We start from the raw sequence: 22127 nt of genomic DNA, 5'->3' as shown, positions 1-22127 counted from the left end.
CTATATATGAAACAAAGCTAAATAGTTAAATTTGAATTATCTTCTTAGATGTTCACATCAGTGGTGTTTTAGACTGGGGTGGGGTCTATCTAGAGAGCTGAAAATAGGTTTGTCCATTTAAATATTAAATATTTCACCTTAGATGTATCTAAGAGACAAGGACATAAAAGAAAAAAGTAGGCACCAAAGCCCCCAAAACCTATTTCTTTGCCTTTTTCCTTAATTCACTGGACAAATTGAGTAAGAGGAAGCTTCTTTTTTCAGCCAAGGCTTTAAAAAAAAACAACAACAACAAAAAAAAACAGTGATTCTAATGGAGACAGATGGATCCTAGTTAATTCCGAGAAGCACCAAGATGTAATTTTAACCAATTTTTAAAACCAAAATGAAAAACAACTCTAGTGTACTGTATGTCAAACAATATTCATTTAACCTTAAAAGCCACATGTGTTGTTTATTCAAACCTCAATTATACTCTGAGTGGTACCCTATGGAGATGGAATGGCTTGGCTTTCTGGTAATGAGAGAAATGGAGAACAAGCATTTGAAAAATGGTCAAGAGCTAGGCTAAAATTCAGACTGTTTATAACTCCCATTGCTCCTATTAATCTCTGATTGGTCAGAGCAGGTCACAGAAGTAAACCTTGTCTTCTCAAAAGGACCAAGTATACAATGAGATTATGAGATACCCATGAAGATAAACCTCAGACAGCAAAACTACGCCAGCATGTGGCCACTTCTGAACCACACTCATCACAAATAGGGTGCCCATAGATTCTCGTTTATCTGGGACAGCTCAGTTTTATGTCTGTTTTGCTGGCAGGCATAATTGTTAAGATTGCTTCTTTCACTTTCAAAAGTGTCTTGGTTGGGATGATAAATTCCATGGTTACTCTAATCATAAGGCAAATAGAAATTGTAAATGAATTTCCAAGACAAGGGGAAATGATCTCCATGACAAGGAAAACTGATCTCTGTATTTTCTGAAGAACACGTTGAAATCAGCAGAATCAAGGCAATAACTAAGGGTTTTTGAGGAAAAGTGGGAGTAAGTAGAGGAAAAAAACTGATTGTGAAATCTCCAGGTAACTATGTACCATGTTCCCTGGTGCGCCACTTTATAACCAGTGCTCAACACCCAAACTGGAGATTAAAAAGAGAATGGAAGCAGATGACTTGGTTGGGGGGGGGGGGTGGGGAGCTACTACCAAATATCTAATTCTACAAATTTGTTGGTGAGGGAGCAAGTGTGCTCTAGTGTCTCATAAGTGGACAGTCATTTTTCAAAATCTTCTTATTTTGTATTGGGGTATAGCCCATTAACAAACAATGGTGTGACAGTTTCAGATGCACAGTGAAGGGACTTAGCCATACATATACATATATCCATTCTCCCCCAAACCCCACTCCCATCCAGGCTGAGACATAACATTGAGCAGAGTCCCCTGTACTATACAGTAGGTCCTTGTTGGTTACCCATTTTAAATATAGCAGTGGCCACATGCCCATCCTAAACTCCCTAACCATCCCTTCCCCCAACCCTTCCCCCTGGGAAGCATAAGCTCATTCTCTAAGTCTGTGAGTCTGTTTCTGTTTTGTAAATGAGTTCATTTGTATCATTTCTTTTTAGATACCACATATGAGGGATGTCATATATCTTTCTTTGACTTATTTCACTCAGTATGACAATCTCTAAATCCATCAATGTTGCATGAAATGGCATTATTTCATTCTTTGTAATGGCTGAGTAATATTCCACTGTATATGTACCACATCTTCTTTATCCATTACTCTTGGACAGTCCTTTTTTTTTCTTTTTTTTTTTTTAGAAAATACCTTGCTGTCAAATAAAGCACTTAATTGTTTGGGCTGTCAATTTTAAGCTCTTAGCACTTTAAACAAAATACCTGCTCGAGAAATACTAAGACACAGACAAGGAGGGAACTCCTGGCACCAGTGGCAAGCCAAATCAGAAGGGGAGTACAAAAGTATTATCCAGAAAAATCAGAAATGTCTGTTTTTTTAAAAAACTGTATTGTGAGAATGTGCATGTGTTTGCAGGAAGGCATCATAAAAGAGGGAATAATGAAACTTAGACATGGCCCATGACCCACATTCTGCTCTTTCAATGGAGATGTGATTAAACAGATCAATGTTTATGGTTAGAAATGGGGTCTTTACATCCCAGGGTAGTCCCAATGACTCTTCTGGAAGTGTTAGTATATCTAGCCGTTGGGAGCAGAGAAATCACAAAGTCTGCTCCTCCCAGTAGCCTCAGACTTAAGAGTCCCTGAAGTTGCTTCACACCCTCAACCTGAGAGGCAGCATAGTAATAATGGCAAAGAAAACAGCCTGGAGTCAGACCACCTGGGTCCAAATCCTGACTCTGCCCCTTCTCACCTGTGTGACTTTGAGCACATGAATGAACCCATCTGTGCTTCAGTTTCCTTCTTTATAAAATGGAGACAATAATACCTACCCATATGGTTGTAAGGATGAAATGAATTAGTATATGCAAAGAGCTTAGGACAGTGCCTAGCACACTGTGTTATATGTGTTAGCTATTATCCACCCTCCCTCTTCTTCCTATCCTTTCCCTCTATTTCTTCTTTCTTCTTCTCAAGAGTGGCCCACACATGGGGAAAACCCAACTTAAGGAACCTTCACACGTGTGCTTCCCAATGGCTCAGAGGGTAAAGAATCCGCCTGCGATGCAGGAGACACAGGAGACATGGGTTTGATCCTTGGGTCAGGAAGATTCCCTGGAGGAAAGCATGGCTACTCACTCTAGTATTCTTGCCTGGAGAATCCCATGGACAGAGGAGCCTGGCGGGCTACAGTCTATGGGGTTGCAAAGAATCAGACATGACTGAGTGACTAAGGACACACGCACAAGTGTGCAATGTATTTAACAAAAGAAAGCACCTGTATTTTTTAAAAAATGAAGCCTAACAGAAAATTTATGTCCACACATAGAAAGGGAACAATTTCATTTCTAAAGCCAGGGTCCTGGAGACACCAAAAAATAAAAATGGCTGCAGACAGCCATTTTTCATTCCTTCAGCTCGTTCCTTCTAAACTAATGATTAGATTCTCTCATCATTATGCTAGTACCTTCTCCCTTTTCATTTTTATTTAGAAAAGGAGTCTGCATTTTAATTAAACCTCTTTTTCTCTCTTTGCTTAAAGTAATGTATGAGAGGACAGATAACTGCTCCTATGAGAGGCAGTGCAAATTACATAGTCATAAAGTTGAGTGGTAAAAATTCAAGTACCCAAATAGAGTCCTGTGCTACCACCTTCAAAAATGGAAAATAACAAGCAGGATGGAAGAAGGAAACTTAGTGATCTACCATTGTTTACTGCCTGGTTAACCTGGAAATGAAAAGCAATCAGTTTAGGGTCCTTCTTCTTTCCATGAATACCACTTTGGCTTCCTGGCCCCATCCAAAGAGGACTGGACTACCTGGTGGGAGCAGAAGATGTGGGTCTGACTTTAATGGCCAAAAACAAGGAAAAAGTGGATGGAGTCATTTCAACAATTAGCTTATACCAACTGGATAATTATATCAAATGTTCACTTTGCCTGGGCCATGGAGACCTGGACTTTATAAATTCTTACAGTTACAGTGTAGTGTTCGAATATGATTCCTCTGCCTAACATCACTCTTCTTTCTGATGTTTCTTTTTCCTCTGTTTATACTGTCAGTTAACAAATCAGATTAACTTCCACAATCGTTGAAGTCTAAGTGTTCACGAAGTCTATTCTAATGACAGTAATGGGTATACCCAGTAATGTGTTTCTGAGCAGTCATGGTATATTCCTTGAAGCAGTCAGAAGGACAAGGCTGAAAGAAGAGTGGCTTTAACCACCCATGAAGAAATAATTGCTCTGAAATGCTTCACTGGGAATTTCTTATTTTTATTGTAGAACCAGACTCATAATACACATGAAAAACCCTCCAGCCCAGCAACGGGATGGGGCATTATTGACCTTGACAGGATACCCCAGATGGCCAATTAGGAATCATCACTATTAATTTGTTAAACTCAGTATGAAAGTCAATGCTGTCCCATCCACTGTCTGAGGGCTTTCTGTCTAAAAGAAACATTCTAGACATAAAAGACATGCCAAGAAGGAACATGACGACTTCAGAGCACTGGGAGTCCTGGGATTGTCAGCAAGGATGTGAAGATGAATTCTGACCACAGGGGATGGAAAGAGAACAAAAACCACCTGAAAGTTTCCATGGAAGAAGAGAGCTTCCAGTTGGTGTTTAGAAGAGGAGCAGTAGACAAGGATAGAAAATCTCTAAGATAGTCCCATGTTCATGAACATGAATGATTCACTTTTGAAAAGGAATTGCTAGTGGTGGTCAAACTCTTCTACAGCTATGAAAAGATCGAGTGTTTCAATACATTTTGAAGTTTAGGCAAGAACATACAATCACAAAAATTATTGAGTTATTTTTAATTTTTTTAAAGCAGTGTTTTGCATTAGCAATGCTTCCTTCCTACCATTATGACCAGGAGATGGGAGTGTTTCTGCAGAAAATGTGGGCAAAAAGAAAATGAGATCCTGACTGATATGTAAGGATCTATATTTAGAGTTGTTATTTTCTCTCATTTCCTTTGATTTCGAAAACTTTGAAAATTTTGGTAGATTTTTATGATGTTAAAAAATGAAATAGCTCATTTACCACTTCCCTCAAGATCTCTGGGCTCAGCGAAGATGGCATCTGAGGTGTAATTTTGCTGCTTTTTGGAAATAGAAATCAAGAGTCTTAGGTAAAATGGCAGATGTCTTGAACACTGACAAATTGCTTTTAAACAATTGCTTCCAGTTTCAGTTACCATGAAGGAGTTAGTAAAAATATCTCAATTTCATAAAAAGAGATTCAATTTTCACCTGGGCTAACTGGAGATGTATTAGATAAATGAGCTTGGGTTGAGTAAGTTGTGAGATCAGTCATTTCTCCTGCCTCCCTAGGCAGGACTACACTTTAAGTGCTTGCCAAAAGCTTTACATAACTGTGGCTCTCTTTCCTGTTAGCAAATCCATCACAAGTTATATGCTTAGTACTATGCTAGGGGCAAAAGAGGAAGAAGATGGTCCTTTCCTCATAGAACTTCCCAGTTGAGGAGCCAAGACCCATTAAACAGTGAATAATAATGTGAAAATGTCAAAGTGTTAGTCACTCAGTCATGTCCAACTCTTTGTGACTCCATAGACTATAACCCACCAGGCTCCTCTGTCCACGGAATTCTCCAGGCACGAATACTGGAGTGGGTTTCCATTTCCTTCTCCAGGGGATCTTCCTGACCCAGGGATCAAAATCTGGGTCTCCTGCTGCTGTTCCTACAACCTGACCAAGCCCTGGAAGTGGTCAAAGAAGGAGACCAATGAGGACTAGAATGATCAGGTAAGGCTATTTAAATGAGATGCATGCAGCACTATTTACTATAGCCAGAACACAGAAGCAACCTAGATGTCTATTGACAGGTGAATGAATAAAGAAGATGTAGTATAGATATACAATGGAATATTACTCAGCCATAAAAAGAAATGAATTTCAGTGAGTTCTAGTGAGATGGATGAACTTAGACCCTGTTATACAGAGTGAAATAAGTTAGAAAGAGAAAAATAAATATCATATATTAATGCATATATACGGAATCTAGAAAAATAGTATTGATGCAGGGAAGGAATGGAGACACAGATGTACAGAACAGACTTGTGGACACAAGTCCCCCACACAAGACGGGGAGGGAGAGAGTGGGACGAATGGACAAAATAGAATCAACATATATACACTATCATATCATGTGTAAAATGCATAGCTGGTGAGAAGTTGCTGTATAACACAGGGAGCCCATCCTGGTGCTCTGTGATGACGTAGAGGGGTGCGGGGGGAGGGGAGGGAAGCTCAAGAGAGAGGAGATATATGTATAATTATGGCCCATTCACATTGTTGTATGGCAGAAACTAACACAACATTGTAAAAATTAAAATAATAATAATAAAAGAGCTGCAACTTCAGCTGGGGTCTTGAAAGATGGGCAGGATCCTAATTGATAAAAGAGGAGTAGGAAACTCTTCCAAGCTTGTGGGGATTAAGAGTTAAGAGAGGCACATAACAGGAGGTAGGATCAAGATGGCAGCAGAGGAAGATCCTGAACTCACCTCCCATGGGCATACCAAAACTTCACCTACTTACAGAGCAACCACCTCTGAGAGTGACCTGAAGACTAGCAGAAGATATTTTCCACAACTGAAGATATAAACAAGGAACCACGATGAGACAGGTAAGGGGGTGGAGACTGCCATCTAGTCAGGACCCACACTCTGGCAAGGTGAGAGGGATATAAACACGAATGTCCTGCCCAAGGAGCAAGAGGTCCAAGCTCCATATTGGACCCCTCAGCCCAGGAGTTGTGCACCAGGAAGAAGAGCAAAAGAGCTGGTTTTGAAAACCAGTGGGGTTTACATTCAGGAGAGCTGGAGGGCTGAAGGTGTGTTCAAAAACTCATTCACTCTGAGTAGTAGCAGAGAGGCAGGAGGCAACTGGGACTCCACTGGGAACACAGATGCTGGTGGCAGCCATTTCTGTAAACTCACTCTACTGTGCTGACACTGGCACTGGTAGGCACCATTCTGGAATCCTCCCTCTAGCCTATTACCACTGGGGACTGCCCAATCTACCAGTGTACCCATAGCAGTCATGAGCCACCAGGTCCCACAACCAGGCATGCCTGGGGCCTGCCCTACCCACCAGTGTACCCACAGCATTAAACTCAAAATGTGTTAAATACTTAAATGTAAGACCTGATATCATAAAACTTGTAGAAGAAAACATAGGCAGCATGCTGTTTGACATTAGTCTTAGCAATATTTTTCAGATCAATCTCATTAGGCAAGGGGCTTCCTGGTGGGATATGAGTGAAATAGGCAAAGGGAATGAAGGGGTACAAACTTTCAGTTACAGAATAAGTCACAGAGATATAATGTACCACATAGGGAATATAGTCAATAACATTGTAATAACTTTGCATGGTGATAGATGGTTACTATTTTGGTGATCAATGCATAATGTATATGAATGTTGAACACTTAGAAACAAATATAATATTGCATGTAAAAAAGAAGGGCATATGACAGGGCTGAAGGTGGGGAGGACATGGCATATTATAAAAAGAGAAGTGCCAGTCTAGAGGAGAAAGTGTGTGTGTTGGTGTTGAAGAAATGAGGATGGGTAGTGAATTAAGGAAGAGTCTGACTGTTTGACAGAGGACCTTTAAAGATAAGCTACAGAACTCAGATTAGATAATATGGTAAGAAATGGTAAACATGGAACAACACGATCAAGTAGTTCCTTAATATGTGAAGTCTGAACTTGAGTATATGCAGCAGGTACAATGCAAGAAGGACAGTATAGATACTTCTATAAAATAGGGTAAATAGGGTGGCTGGTTTCATAGTGGGATCAGAAGTCACAGATTCTAGGAGGATAGGACTGCTGCCACTTATACCCAGAACTTTTGAGTCAATTCTCCCAAATCCTGGGGGTACAGAGAGCGAAGAGGAATATGGTGTGAGTTGAGGCCAGAGAGATGGTCTTGAGCCTCGGTCAATTATTGGCTTTTATAACACCTTTCCTTCATAGCATGTGGCATGATTATGATTTCATATTCACTTGTCTCAATATTTGATACATGTCTATCTTCCTCATTAAATTCTATGATGGCTGGTTCCATGCCTGTTTTGTTCACCATGGTATCTCCAGTACTCACACAGTGCCAGGTACTTAGTGGTTGCAAAACAAGTGTTTGTTGAATGAAAGAATGTAGATATTTATACTTGGGCTACTCTAAACCTAGAAATGGGCTTCCCAAGCGGTGCTAGTGGTAAAGAGCCCGCCTGCCAGTGCAGGAGACATGAGACGTGGGTTTGATCCCTGGGTCTGGAAGATCCCCTTGGAGGAGGGCACAGCAATCCACTCTGGTATTCTTGCCTGGAGAATCCCATGGACAGAGAAGCCTGGTGGGCTATAGTCCATAGGGTCACACAGAGTCAGACATGACTGAAGCGACTTAGCATGCACCCACACAAGTGCTATGTATGTACACCATCTACCAAATGCAGGCTTGGCTCTCAAAATGCCGATAGCTTACCCCATATATGTCTCCCTTGCTTAACGTCTAAGAACATAGCCTTCCCCTTTGCTTTGGCAAGATAGGCAGAAGACAGGAAGCAGAAATGATAAATGGTGGAAGAAGCTGGGACTGGGTTTGGGTTTAAGGCCTGCCTGCCCAGAATGTGGCCATAGTACAATCTCTGAAGAGTTATTTTTTTTTTCCTGCTGATAAAGTTTCCCTTAAGGTTCCAGTGGCTGTGTGCACTATGCTTCCAGTCTAGATGAGGTTTGCTGAAGTGCCAGCAATGACACACCCTGCCAACACTCTCCTGACTGTCCTAGCCTCAAAGACAAGTCTAAACAATTGAGACTGGGGTTGAGATTCAATCCATGGCTAAGATTGCTGTCTGACCCAGGAAGAAAGGCACACATTAGTGTTTGGTGACAGTGCAGAGACTATTTCAATGGGGTCTTTTATATTAAGGTTTGTAAGTTCAGTGCTCAAAAGGTTATTTCTTCTGCAGTATTTTGCCTGCAATTAGGGCGGCCAACATAGAAGAGAAATGTGTCTGGGTTCCCTGCTGAATGAGTAATATGCTTACACAAGGTATACCTTTGTAAAAACATCATTTCAACAGAAAAAAAAAATAACTAGGTGCTTCAAAAATTAACTTCAAAGGAGATTCAATCACATTATATACAACTGAAAGATGTAAAGACATTAAAGACAGAGAAAAAAGCATCAATTTTATGAAAGTGTAAGATTTAGTCTTGAGAGGGGAAGATGAAAGAGAATGGTTTATTTAGGCTGGAGAAGAGATGGCAAAGAGAGAACTTCATGAATTGTCAAGTGTGTGAAGGGGCAGTACACGATCAGTAACAACTAGCTTTTATCTGTTGCTTCTGAGGACATAACAAAAAGAAAAGAAAATTGAATCATGACAAGAAAACCACTGAGAAGATAGTTAGTCCCAGGATCTGTTGCCATGAGAAGGACTAGAAATAAACTTCTGTATATGTACATTAAGGAAATAAAAAGGCAAGACTATTGGAGATAGCTAAGGTGCAATTCTGCTTAACCCCAGGGTAATAAATATAGTCATAATGCACTCACACGTCACTTATTAAGCAATAACTCTTTGCTGGACTTTCTCTTACCTTCTGTCATCTCAGTTAATTTTTACAACCTTTCTGTTGGTTGTAGATATCATAATTAGCATTTACACAGCTGAGAGATTCGAGGTCCTGAATGGTTGTGTCTTGCCCAAGATAAAGTTACTAGTTGACTGTAGCTCTGCCAGGTCAAAACTATGTCCTCTGGCTTCAGAGCCTATCTGCATTGCACTCTATTGCCTCTTGGATGCAATAATACATCTTTTTGCACTTTCCTTTATCAATTGTTCTTCAGTTTAGATTTCACATTATTTTCCCCAAACAAAATCACCTTAACCTAACAACTGGATTATAGCAATTAGCTGGTTATATTAGTAACCACGTGTACACCTCTGCTAAAAATGGACTCTCTTGGGTGTGCGGAAAAGGGAACCCTTGTATACTATGGATGGAAATGCAAATTGGTACAGCCACTATGGAAAACAGTAGGGAGTTTCCTTAAAAAATCTAAAAGTACAGCTGCCATATGATCCAGAAATTCCATTCCAAGGCATATATCCAGAAAAGAGAAAAACTCTAATTGGAAAAGATGCATACACCCCAATGTACATAGCAGCACTATTTATGATAGCTAAGACATGGAAGCAACCCAAGTGCCCATTGACAGATGGTTGGTTTAAGAATATGTGATATAAATACATATATACACATGTATATATACATATATATACATATACAATAGAATATTACTCAGCCATAAGAAAGAATAAAATATTGCCACTTGCAGCAATGTGGATGGACCTAGAGATTATCATACTAAGTAAAGTAAGTCCAACAAAGACAAATATTTTGTGGTATTACTTATACATGGAACCTAAAAATACAAATGAATCTATATACAAAACAGAAACAGACTCAAAAACATAGAAAACAAACTTATAGTTGCCAAAGGGGAAAGGGGTGGGAAGGGACAAATTAAGAGTATGGGATTAAAAGATACAAACTAGTATACATAGAGTAGATAAGAAACAAGAGTTTACTACATAGCATAGGAAACTATATTCAGTATCTTTAATAACAACCTATGATGGAAAATAATCTGAAAATTACATATATATATATAATTAACTGGATTACTTTATTGTACATTTGAAACTAACACAATACTGTAAATAAACTATACTTCAATTTTTAAAAACGGACTCTCTTCTCTTTGGAGTGGACTCAAGCTGGGACAAAGATGGGAAAGGAGATAAGGAACAAAAGAGTCTTTCCTGGCTGAAAGTTCATAGTTGTACTGAGGGACAGTACACACACTGTGAGAAACAGGTATGGAAAGATCCAGTGCCTTATTGAAGCATACATTAAATTAGGCTGCAACTAAATTCATGCTGACCTGTAAAGGCTGGTGCAAAAAGCATAGTAAAAAAGATGAGCCTGTATGGATACTAAGAATAAGGTCATTTCTTTCTAAAAGAAATATTAGTTATAGTGTGCTAAAGTAAGGTAGGGAATAAAAAGCAATATGAGGGATCACCTAATTTCCTATTGACCATGAATGAATGTAAAGCCAGTACCATCACCATAGTCAGTAATTCAGAGGAAGAAAAAACAAAAAAAATATCTTATTTTTGTTGTTGTTGTTTAGTTGCTAAGTCATGTCTGACTCTTTGTGACCCCATGGACTGTAGCCCACCAGGCTCCTCTGTCTAGGGGATTTCCCAGGCAAGAATACTGGAGTGGGTTGCCATTTCCTTTTCCAGGGAATCTTCCCAACCCAGGGATTGAACCTGCATCTCCTTCATCAACAGACAAGATTCTTTATCACTGAGTCACCAGGGAAGACCAATATCTTATTTTAGTAGCATCTAATTCCAACCATGATAAACTTTCTGGCAATATTTCCAAGCTAGTGTGTGTTCATTCAAACAATACCTACTCTGTGCCTAGCACAGTGGGGGAAAAAAGATGAGCCCAAAATAGTTACTGCCTTGAGGAACACATATTGGTAGGGATGATAAGACATGGGCACATATAATAAAAGACAAAAGGTGCTAAGGTTATAAATGCCACTGGAAAAGCACAGGTGAGGTCCTGAAAAGTCTTAGAGAGGAGGGAATTTAGTCCTAATTTATAGGATTAAAAAAAAATCATGGAGGAGGTAGCGTTTGAGCCAGCCTCTGAAGGAGAAGCAGGATTTAGGGGTGGAGAAACTGGAATGAAGGTGGGAAGGCAAAGAAGAGAGAAAGACCCTCCCACTAGTATTTATCCAAATCAAAACCACAGTGAAGTATCACCTCACATGGGTCAAAATGGCCATCATCAAAAAGGTCTAATAAATGTTGGAGAGCGTGCCAAGAAAAGGGAATGCCCCTACACTGTTGGTGGGAATGTAAATTGGTACAGCCACTGGAGAGAACAGTACGAAGGTTCCTTAAAAAAACAGAAATAGAGTTATATGATCTAGCAATCCCACTCCTGGGCATATATCCAGAAAAGAGAAAAACTCTATTTCCAAAAGATATATGCACCCCAACGTTCATAGCAGCACTGTTTATAAGAGCCAAGACATGGAAGCAATCCAAATATCCATCAATTGAGGAATGGATAAAGAAGATGTGGGATGTATATACAATGGAATATTAGTCATAAAAAAGAATGAAATAATGCCGTTGCCAGCAACATGGATGGACCTAGAGATTATCATCTATGAGTGAAGTAAGTCAGACAGAGAAAGACACATATGATGTCACTTATATGCATAATCTAAAAAAATGATACAAATGGACTATTTACAAAACAGAAACAAACTCAGAGAACAAACTTATGGTTACTGGGGTGGAGGGGGGAGGATGGGGGAATGAATAGATTAGAAGTTTTCGACTGACATGTACACACTGCTATATTTAAAATGGATAACTGAAAGGACTACTGCATAGCACAGGGAACTCTGCTCAACACTCCATAATGACCTGAACGGGAAAATAATTTGAAAAAGAATAGATACATGTATAACTTAATGTCTTTGCTGTATACCTGAAACTAACACAACACTGTTAATCAATTCTACCCCAATATAAAATAAAAAATTAAACAAAACAAAATAAACAAAAAAGACAAAATGTGACCTGAGGACTACCTATGTTAGCATCTGAGGAGGCTGCATTTGAGCTAGGGCTTCAGGAGTAGGCAAGATTTTCACAAGTGAAATCCGAGGGAAAGGATATTCTAGAGACAGGCAATATCCTCTCCTTTCAAGTCTTACTGTACATGTTGTATAGATATAACTAAGGAAGCCATTTTGTCACTTTTTCTTCCCAGCCTTATTGTGAAATGGTTGCTTCTCATTCACCCCAAACTGGCTTACCATATGAATGGGATTAGATGCTCTGACCAATCAGAGACTGACATTGGTCACTCTTCTATTGGTTTACTAAGGTTTCAAACTTTTAAGATGCTCAATTTAAGTGCACCAAATTCAGATGTAAAACCACCATTTCAGGCCACCCCCAGTCATCTACATTGTTGTAGGGATGGTTTCTCAAAGCGAAAGTCTATGGACCACCTGCATCAGAATGGATGATGAGGCCAGTTTAAAAGCACATCCCAGGGCCCCTCCCCAAGGCCACCAAAACAGAATCTCTGTGGTTGTGGTCCAGGGAGGTGAAATTCAATAATTTCTCCGGTAATTCTAAGCACACTGAAGTTTGAAAGATATTGAGGGGCTGAGGAGAGAGCAAAGGTACAAAAGTGAGACCACACAAGAACAATATGGGAAGAACCCAAGGTGCAAGAATGCAAGCATGTGGACCTATAAAGGTAACTCAGGAGACCTTCACTGTCAGAGTCAGGGGTGGACACATTCTGCAGGCACCAGGGAGCCATTCCTTTCAGTGGCAGAGTGGGGTGGTTAGAAGCCTAGAGTCCGGAGCCAGACTTCCATGGTTCAGATCTCAGCTCTTTGACTCACTAGCTGCTGCTGCTGCTGCTAAGTCGCTTCAGTCATGTCCGACTCTGTGTGACCCCATAGATGGCAGCCCACCAGGCTTCCCCATCCCTGGGATTCTCCAGGCAAGAACACTGGAGTGGGCTGCCATTTCCTTCTCCAATGCATGAAAGTGGAAAGTGAAAGTGAAGTCACTCAGTTGTGTCCGACTCTAGCGACCCCATGGACTGCAGCCTACCAGGCTCCTCCGTCCATGGGATTTTCCAGGCAAGAGTACTGGAGTGGGGTGCCATTGCCTTTTCTGGACTCACTAGCTACATAACCTTGAACAAGGATCTTAACCTCTTTCTGCCTCAGTTTCATCATCTGTAAAATGAGGTTAATAATCATAAACTCCCCCACCCCCAACGGGGTTGTCATGAAATTAAATGAGTTCATATCTGTAAAATGCATAGAACTGCGACTGGCATTGAGTAAGTACAATGTGTGTCAGCATAAAGACTTCTGAGTAGGGGTGTAGCACAGTTAAGGCTATCTCTTTGGAAGATTAAGCTGGCAGTAATGTATGGGAAGGCTTACTGATAGCTCAGCTGGTAAAGAATCCTCCTGCAATGCAGGAGACCCCGGTTCAGTTCCTGGGTCGGGAAGACCCACTGGAGAAGGGATAGGCTACCCACTCCAGTATTCTTGGGCTACCCTGGTGGCTCAGCTGGTAAAGAATCCACCTGCAATACAGGAGACCTGGGTTCGATTCCTGGTTTGGGAAGATCCTATAGAGAAGGGAAAGGTTACTCAATCCAGTATTCTGGGCTGGAGAATTCCATGGACTGTATAGTCCATGGGGTTGCAAAGAGTCAGACAGGACTGAGTGACTTTCACTTTCAATGTATGGGAGTCAACCACCCATTTGCTACTAGCAAATCCCATCATATTTTCCCTCTATTTCAGTGGCTCTCAACCTTGGCTGCACATTGGAATCACCTCCTTCATTCCCCTTTCCCCTTACCAAGGTAATTCCAATATGTACCCATAGCCAAGAACCAGTGTTCTAAATATACAGTCATCCCTTGGTATCTTCAGGGCATTGGTTCCAAAGGACCCTTGCAGATACCAAAATGCAAGGATGCTCAAGTCCCTTATATAAAGTGGCATAGTATTTGCATATAGCCTATATACATACTCCCATACACTTTAAATCATCTCTAGATTACTCATAATACCTAAGTATTAGAAGTTGGGAATACAATGTAAATGCCATGTAAATGGTTGGCAGCCCACAGCAAATTCAAGTTTTGCTTTTTGGAACTTTCTGGATTTATTTTTTCTCCAATATGTTCAGACCATGGTTAGTTAAATCTGAGGATTCAGCACTTGCTGTATTTCAAATTTGTTCAGTATTTGTTATTGAATCCTCACTTTATGGAAGACAGTGTCCTAGGTCCTTTTCCTGTATTATCTCATTTAAACTTAACAACAGTTTGGAGGTTGGTGCTAACATAATCCTTAATGTAAAGACTGCTAGAAAGGTGAGTACATACATGGCTCATGATCACCCAGCTTGAAAGTAGCAGGACTGGGATTAGAATCAAGGCAGCCTGGCTCCAGAAGACCTCAGTCTGAACCACTACTCTATACTGTGTGCCCCGCCCTGAATCTTGGCCTCTCATACCAGAGAGACTGACTGCTACATCCATCCTCTTGGTCTCTCTACTTGTCTTCTTTCCTCCCTCCAATCTAGTGTGGACACAATAACCAGTGAGATCTTGGAAGACATCAACTGGATCACATCACATCTCCTGCACAACTTTCTGCTGGCTTCCCAATGCACTTCACAATGGAAATCCAAACTTGTTACCATGGCCTTGAAGGTCCTGCATCATCTGACTCCTGTTCATCTCTTCAGTCTCACCAAATGTCAGTTATGACCACAATCACTATATTCCTACCACACTGGTCCAAAGCTCCTTGAATGCTCTAAGCTCTTCCTTGCCTGGTCCTTTGAACTTATTTTTTTCTTTCTGCTTGGTATACTCTTCCCCCAGGACCTTTGCATGGATTACTCCTTTTCATCTTTCAAGTCTGAGCTTAAATGTCATCTCAGAGAAGCCTTTCCAACAACTCAACTAAATGCCTTCACCTCTTTTTCTATCTCAATCCCTTGTTTATTTACTTTACAGTACATACATCGTTTATATTTAGATATGTGTTTGCTTGTTTGTTTATTGTCTTCTCTAGTAAACTGTGGGTTCCACAAGGGCAAAGAACATACCCTGGCTGCTATGTATGCCACATATGGTTATATAGGTTGTGTCCTGCATAAGGGTGCCTCAGCTAAGGAGGTACATTCACAAGGATTTTCCAGCAAATGGCAAGTCAAGTATCTTAAGTAAGGTAATCCTTTCTGTAATTCACATGAAGATGCCATACAGTCTAGCAGCGCCCTGTGTGACTACTATGTTTACCATTATGTATCCAGCTTCTAGCACAGTGCCGAGCATATAGTAGACGTTCAATGAGCATGTTAACTGGATGGAAGGGAAGAAGACAAAATTAGGAGGGAAAGTGGGAAAAGGGGGGATATAAAGGACTGCTGATAGATTTGGTAATCTGAGAAGAGGTAATAAAGGAGAAATTAAAGGTAATGCTGTTTGATCTTGGAAACCTAAAGAATAAAAAGAGTGCCGTCATCAAAGAAATGAAACTCAAAGAAGAAAAAAACTGGCTTTGAGAAGATGACAATTCCATTTTGAATATAATTTGAGAAGATGATGCCTTCCATTTTGCTGTTATTGAGTTTGTCAGCATTTTACTGTGGGGTTTGAAAAATACCCCTACCTTTGCCCAGCATAATCTTCAAAATGTTCACATCAGTGCTTTGGGAGGCCAAGTCTTCCTGTTAAGGCTGTGTATGGAAAAGCCCTATGTTTTACAATACAATAATGGAGGGGCCAAGCTAGATGAATCTCACCCCTCTCCCCCTGCTGTGCTGCAGTGCGGTTTCTTTAGGGCAGTGACCTTTAAAAACAATGCTTTTATTTTTTTTTCCTTTTGTGATTGAAAGCACCCTTAAAATTTAAGGCTAGCATAGAAAATTCCCTTTTGCTAAAACACTGGACAGGTATTTCCCTCTTCTAAATCCTGCTACTCAAGATGGTAGCACCTGGGGTCTTGGAATACAGGATACCTACCTCTGCACACCCGGCAGCAGGAATCTGGAACAGAGACTGGGAAAGCACAGGTTAACTTGGGGCAAGTCTTGAGACCACAGTACACATTGCCCTCCTGCTGGGGAGAAACGAAATTAAGGTCAGAAGGAGCTGAAGTTCATGTAAAGGCTTTAGCTCAGTACCTGGGATGAGTAGGGGTTCAAACATAATACATCCTTTCCCCCTGCTCTTCTGCAGTCAGTCCTAGGCACTTCTTAAATTTTATGATGCGTTTATTTTTTTTTTCCACTTATTATTTCTCCATGCCAGAGACTGAGTCACAGAAGAGATGGTAATCCTCATCAGGCACCCTGGTCTAAGATAGAACAAAGTATCGGGTTCTATCTATTACATTCTCTGGGCTGCACAATTAGATGGTGATGTAATCAGTATACCTTATTCATGAAGTATACAATTCTTTTGACAAGTAATGTCACAGGAATCATTATGATCAAGCATTTTTCGAGATGTTTTTCTTTGCAGGGCAAAGAACTATCTCGTTAACAGAATATGTCAGAGATGGGAACCAAGAGACACCACATTTTCTTGTGAATTGGACTGATACTGCTAGATGGTGCCAGTGGTTTTTCCACCCATAGCATTTCCAAGGCATCAAATAACTGAGTTCTTCAGATGAAAGCACTTGTGGTATAATGATTGTGAAGAGAAGTACAGATCAAGATCATCAGCTCATCTTTGTCCTAAAGTTTTAAGACAAGGATATGGCTGGGTCCAACCTTTTCAACAGAGATTATCAGGGTTGATGAAGATCAGGGAGGCTTACGATTTAGATGCGCTTCATCCTCTTTCAATCAAGTACCCTACAGTGTAGGCTCAAACTAAAGGTATGTGTATGGAAGAGCTCTTATGTGGGTAGAGGACATTGAAATACAGGGTCTTACCGAGCAGCTGCACTGGGTGCACTGGTTGGGCTGCCGGTTCTGAAAGAGCCCTTCAGCCATGAACAGCTCACCGTGTTGGTAAGTGGTCCCGTTGTATTCACATGACTTGCTGGTCATTTTATTGTTCGCTGGGGGTAAGGAGTCTTCTGGGACAGGGTGGAAAAAAACCACACCAAGTATTGGCATCATTGCAAAGAATTTCACAAATTCCCAAACAAACAGCAGGTGGGGCTGTACAACACAGAGGGAGTTAAAAATAGCCCCTGATTCAGGGGCTAATGACTTCGATAATATTAAAGCAGCCAGACAGGAATAACAACTAACATGACCAACCATCCAACCCTTCACTTTTTGGGCATTTATTGAGCACCTACTATGTGGGCTTCCCTGGTGGCTCAGAGGTTAAAGCGTCTGCCTCCAATGCAGGAGACCCGGGTTCAATCCTTGGGTTGGGAAGATCCCCTGGAGAAGGAAATGGTAACCCACTCCAGTATTCTTGCCTGGAGAATCCCATGGATGAAGAAGCCTGGTGGGCTACAGTCCATGGGGTTGCAAAAGAGTCGGACACGACTGAGCAACTTCACTATATACCAGGCACTGTGATAGGCACTAGGCAGAGATTAGTGAAGAAAGACAAGGCTCCTGCCATGATAGAGCTACCAGTCTTAGACAAAGAAGGTATTAACTTGTCTCGAGGGAGGGAGTCTTTTCAGATGAGGAACCACCTATTATAACTACCCTAGTAACTTTACCGTCTCCCATGTTTTATTACACTTGGCGTGTGCTTGTTCCAGCCTCTGGAGTCTGCTTGTTTTCAATCCCTCCACTAAGATGGTCCCCTTCCTTCTCCTCTTTTCCATCTACTGAAGTCCTATCTGATTTTCAAGGACCAGCAAAAGTTACCTATTATTGAACAAGTGCCCAGATTAAACTAATCATCAGTGTACAGATTAACAATAGATACAAGCAGAGCTGTGGGATAGTGGGGGAAGAGAAATAAGGAGAGTGGTGTGTTTCCTGACAAGGAAGCTTAGAGAGTTAGACCATTCTGGGACCCTCCTACACTGTTGGTGGGAATGTAAATTGGTACGCCCACTATGGAGAACAGTATGGAGGTTCCTTAAAAACTAAAAATAGAGTTGTCATATGATCCAGCAATCCCACTCCTGGGCATATATCCAGAGAAAACTATAATTCAAAAAGAACATTGTACTCCAATATTCATAGCAGCACTATTTACAATAGCCAAGACATGCAGGTAACATAAATGTCCATCAACATAAATAAGATAAATAAGATGTGGTACTGAGTAAGCCAAAAAGTTCATTTGGGTTAAAGTAAAAATAAAAGACACATTTTTCATTTTTACTAAGAACTTCATTGAACAACGTATTCACTAACCTAAAGAACTTTTTGGCCAATGCAATATGCAATGGAATACTACTAATCTATAATAAAAGAAAGAAATATTGCCATTTGCAGCAACATAGGTGGGCCTAGAAATTATACTAAGTGAAGTAAGTCAGGAAGAGAAAAGCAAACACTGTATGCTATCACTTATATGTGAAATCTAAAAAAATAATATAAATGAATTTATATTAAAACAGAAACAGACTCACAGAAATAGAAAATGAACTTATAGTTATCAAAGAGAAATGGGAGAGGCAGAAAGGGATAAATTAGGAGTATGGGATTACTAGGTACCAACTAATATACATCAAGGCTGTATATTGTCACCCTACTTATTTAACTTATATGCAGAGTACATCATGAGAAATGCTGGGCTGGAAGAAGCACAAGCTGGAATCAAGATTGCCAGGAGAAATATCAATAACCTCAGATATGCAGATGATACCACCCTTATGGCAGAAAGTGAAGAGGAACTAAAAAGCCTCTTGATGAAAGTGAAAGTGGAGAGTGAAAAAGTTGGCTTAAAGCCCAACATTCAGAAAACTAAGATCATGGCATCTGGTCCCATCACTTCATGGGAAATAGATGGGTAAACAGTGGAAACAGTGTCAGACTTTATTTTGGGGGGCTCCAAAATCACTGCAGATGGTGACTGCAGCCATGAAATTAAAAGACGCTTACTCCTTGGAAGAAAAGTTATGACCAACCTAGATAGCATATTCAAAAGCAGAGACGTTACTTTGCCAACAAAGGTCCGTCTAGTCAAGGCTATGGTTTTTCCAGTGGTCATGTATGGATGTGAGAGTTGGACTATGAAGAAAGCTGAGCGCCGAAGAATTGATGCTTTTGAACTGTGGTGTTGGAGAAGACTCTTGAGAGTCCCTTGGACTGCAAGGAGATCCAACCAGTCCATTCTGAAGGAGATCAGCCCTGGGATTTCTTTGGAAGGAATGATGCTAAAGCTGAAACTCCGGTACTTTGGCTACCTCATGTGAACAGTTGATTCATTGGAAAAGACTCTGATGCTGGGAGGGATTGGGGGCAGGAGGAGAAAGGGATGACAGAGGATGAGATGGCTGGATGGCATCACTGACTCGATGGACGTGAGTCTGAGTGAACTCCAGGAGTTGGTGATGGACAGGGAGGCCTGGCGTGCTGTGATTCATGGGGTCGCAAAGAGTCAGACACAACTGAGTGACTGAACTGAACTGAACTGAATATACATAAAGTAAATAAGCAACAAGGATTTACTATATAATACAAGGAACTGTGTTCAATGTCTTATAATAACCTATAGTGGAAAATAACCTGAAAAATGTATGTATAACTGAATCAATTTTCTGTATACCTGAAAAAAAACACAATACGGTAAATTATAATTCCATAAAAATGTTTTTTTAAGAGACCATCCTTTCTTTCCCATTACTCAAAACTATAATGAAAATGAGTCCATTTTATGGGGGGGGTGGTAAATGATACTCAATATAAAAAAAAAATTGTTCTCAGAATGTAGTTAAAAATTATAAGGACTAATAATAATATCCATCATCATCATAAAATAAGAGTTAACATTTATTGAGCCCCAAATAATATGCTAGGCTTTACATCATTGGTTATTACTAAGAACATTCTGATGTAGATATTAAAGTATGCCCATTTTGCTGATGAGGAAACTAAGGCTTAAGAAATTAATTGACTCCCAAGGTCACACAACTTGTTAATGGTAGCACCAGGACCTGACTGATTCAAGAATCTTACCTCCTAGGATGCCAATCACTTCAAACCTGTCACAAGGAAAGGACCATTTAATTTAAAACTCAAACCACAGAACATGAAAGCTGTGTTGTCCCTGTAGAATGTATGGCCTCAAATACCCAGAAAATATCACACTTTCTTTGGCTTCAGTGATTAGATTAACTAACTCAATTCTATACTTTGCTATATAAGTTGATCTAACTTCAATTTCTGAGTAAATCTCTCCTTTGTTGTTAAGTACTTATTAAAGACCCCTTACAGGATACAAAGAAAGTTCCTTCATTTTGTTTTAAAAGAAAAAGTTTTAAATCTGAGCGAGAGTCTAACTCATACCTTTTGGCCTGGGCTGACTCCCTATTCCTGCCCAAAGTACACACATAACCAGACAGCTGCAGCTGGCATACATGAGTGAAACCCAATGGAGAGAGTACAGAAGCAGGCCATTTGCCCCCTGGGCCCTAATAATAGCAAATCTCTGTATTTTGTGGTGAAGGAAAACTAGGGTGACCTATAAAATAATATTCGCCATGACTTACAGAAGCTGGTGAGTATTTGGAATATTGAATGGAAAAAAAAAAAGTTTGGGATTTTTTTTTTGCCTCAAAAGAATGTGGGCTGAGTTCTGAACTGTGTCTTCCACCGAGGGATCAATGAGGAGGCAACTGTGTAGGGTGAGGTTTTCCAGCGAGCCTTGACCTTGAGAGTCTTTCTTGTAACCGTCTTCAGAGAAATCCCGCATGGAGTCTATTAATCTACTCAACAGGAGATGGGGAGAAAGCAAAAATGAGGAGGACAAAATAGAATCAAAGAAAAAGAAACCAATTGTGGTGATGCTTAATGCTAGTTTTACACACAATAAATTTATCTTAACAACTTCTCGTTTATTATGATTTCATTCTTCTAATATCCCTAACAGAATGGGGGAGTGAGAATTATGAAAATGAGGCTACTGATACTTCAAAAGATTTGGTCCATGTCACACTGCTATTAATAGAAGAGTCAACAAGGAAATATAGTTTTCGTGCCTTGATTTGTGCTCTTTTCACACCATGTGTGTTAAAACTGGGGAGCAGAAAGGAAATGAAATCAGTCCCTGGAAGAGATATCTGCACTTTCAGGTTTATTGCCACATTATCCATAATAGCCAAGATAGGGAGACAGCCTAAGTGGTGTCCATCCTATACCCCATATCCTTGGATGAAAGGATAATGAAATTGTAGTGCATATATATGTGTCTGTGTGTGCTAAGTCACTTCAGTCATGTCCAACTCTGTACGACCCTATGGATTGTAGCTCACTAGGCTCTTCTGTCCATGGGATTCTCCAGGCAAGAATACTGGAGTACGTTGCCATTTCCTATATATATATATATATATATATCTTGTATATATACACACATATATATATTTCTTATATATATACACACATTTCCTATACATGTATATATATATAGATATACATACACACACAACAGAATATTATTCAGCCTTAAAAAGGAGATCCTGCCATTTGCAACAACATGGTTGAACCTGGAGGACATCCTACTAAGTAAGCCAGTTACAGAAAGAAAAAAATGACATAATCTCACTTATATGTGAAATCTTAGAAATAAATAGAAGTAGAGATTAGAATGGTGGTTACCAGGGGCAGGGAGGTGTGA

General features: G+C 40.2%; 1 protein-coding gene across 26 annotated transcripts in view; it reads right to left on the bottom strand.

Annotated features, from left to right (window-relative positions):
* CHRDL1 (chordin like 1) overlaps positions 1-22127 on the bottom strand; it is a 135721-nt gene that overhangs the window by 31907 nt on the left and 81687 nt on the right. For 8 of the 26 annotated variants that reach the window (XM_086388099.1, XM_086388104.1, XM_086388115.1 and 5 more), the window contains 2 exons: positions 17303-17445; positions 16383-16476 (listed from right to left, as the gene is read on the bottom strand). The exons of 3 other annotated variants lie outside the window; for them this stretch is intronic. In XM_086388099.1, coding sequence (XP_086244225.1) covers positions 16383-16476; positions 17303-17445 — 237 coding nt within the window. Of the gene's footprint in view, positions 1-16382; positions 16480-17302; positions 17449-22127 lie in introns of all 26 variants that reach the window. 15 more of the 26 variants (XM_086388097.1, XM_086388102.1, XM_086388113.1 and 12 more) reach the window with 3 other exon arrangements.

Source organism: Bos grunniens, chromosome X, assembly GCF_055505025.1.
Source record: "Bos grunniens cultivar Pamir isolate PY7600 chromosome X, Bosgru_T2T1.0, whole genome shotgun sequence".
Classification (NCBI taxonomy): Eukaryota; Metazoa; Chordata; class Mammalia; order Artiodactyla; family Bovidae; genus Bos; species Bos grunniens.
Note: the sequence above shows the minus strand (reverse complement) of the source record. Positions and strands in the feature narration are given on the sequence as shown.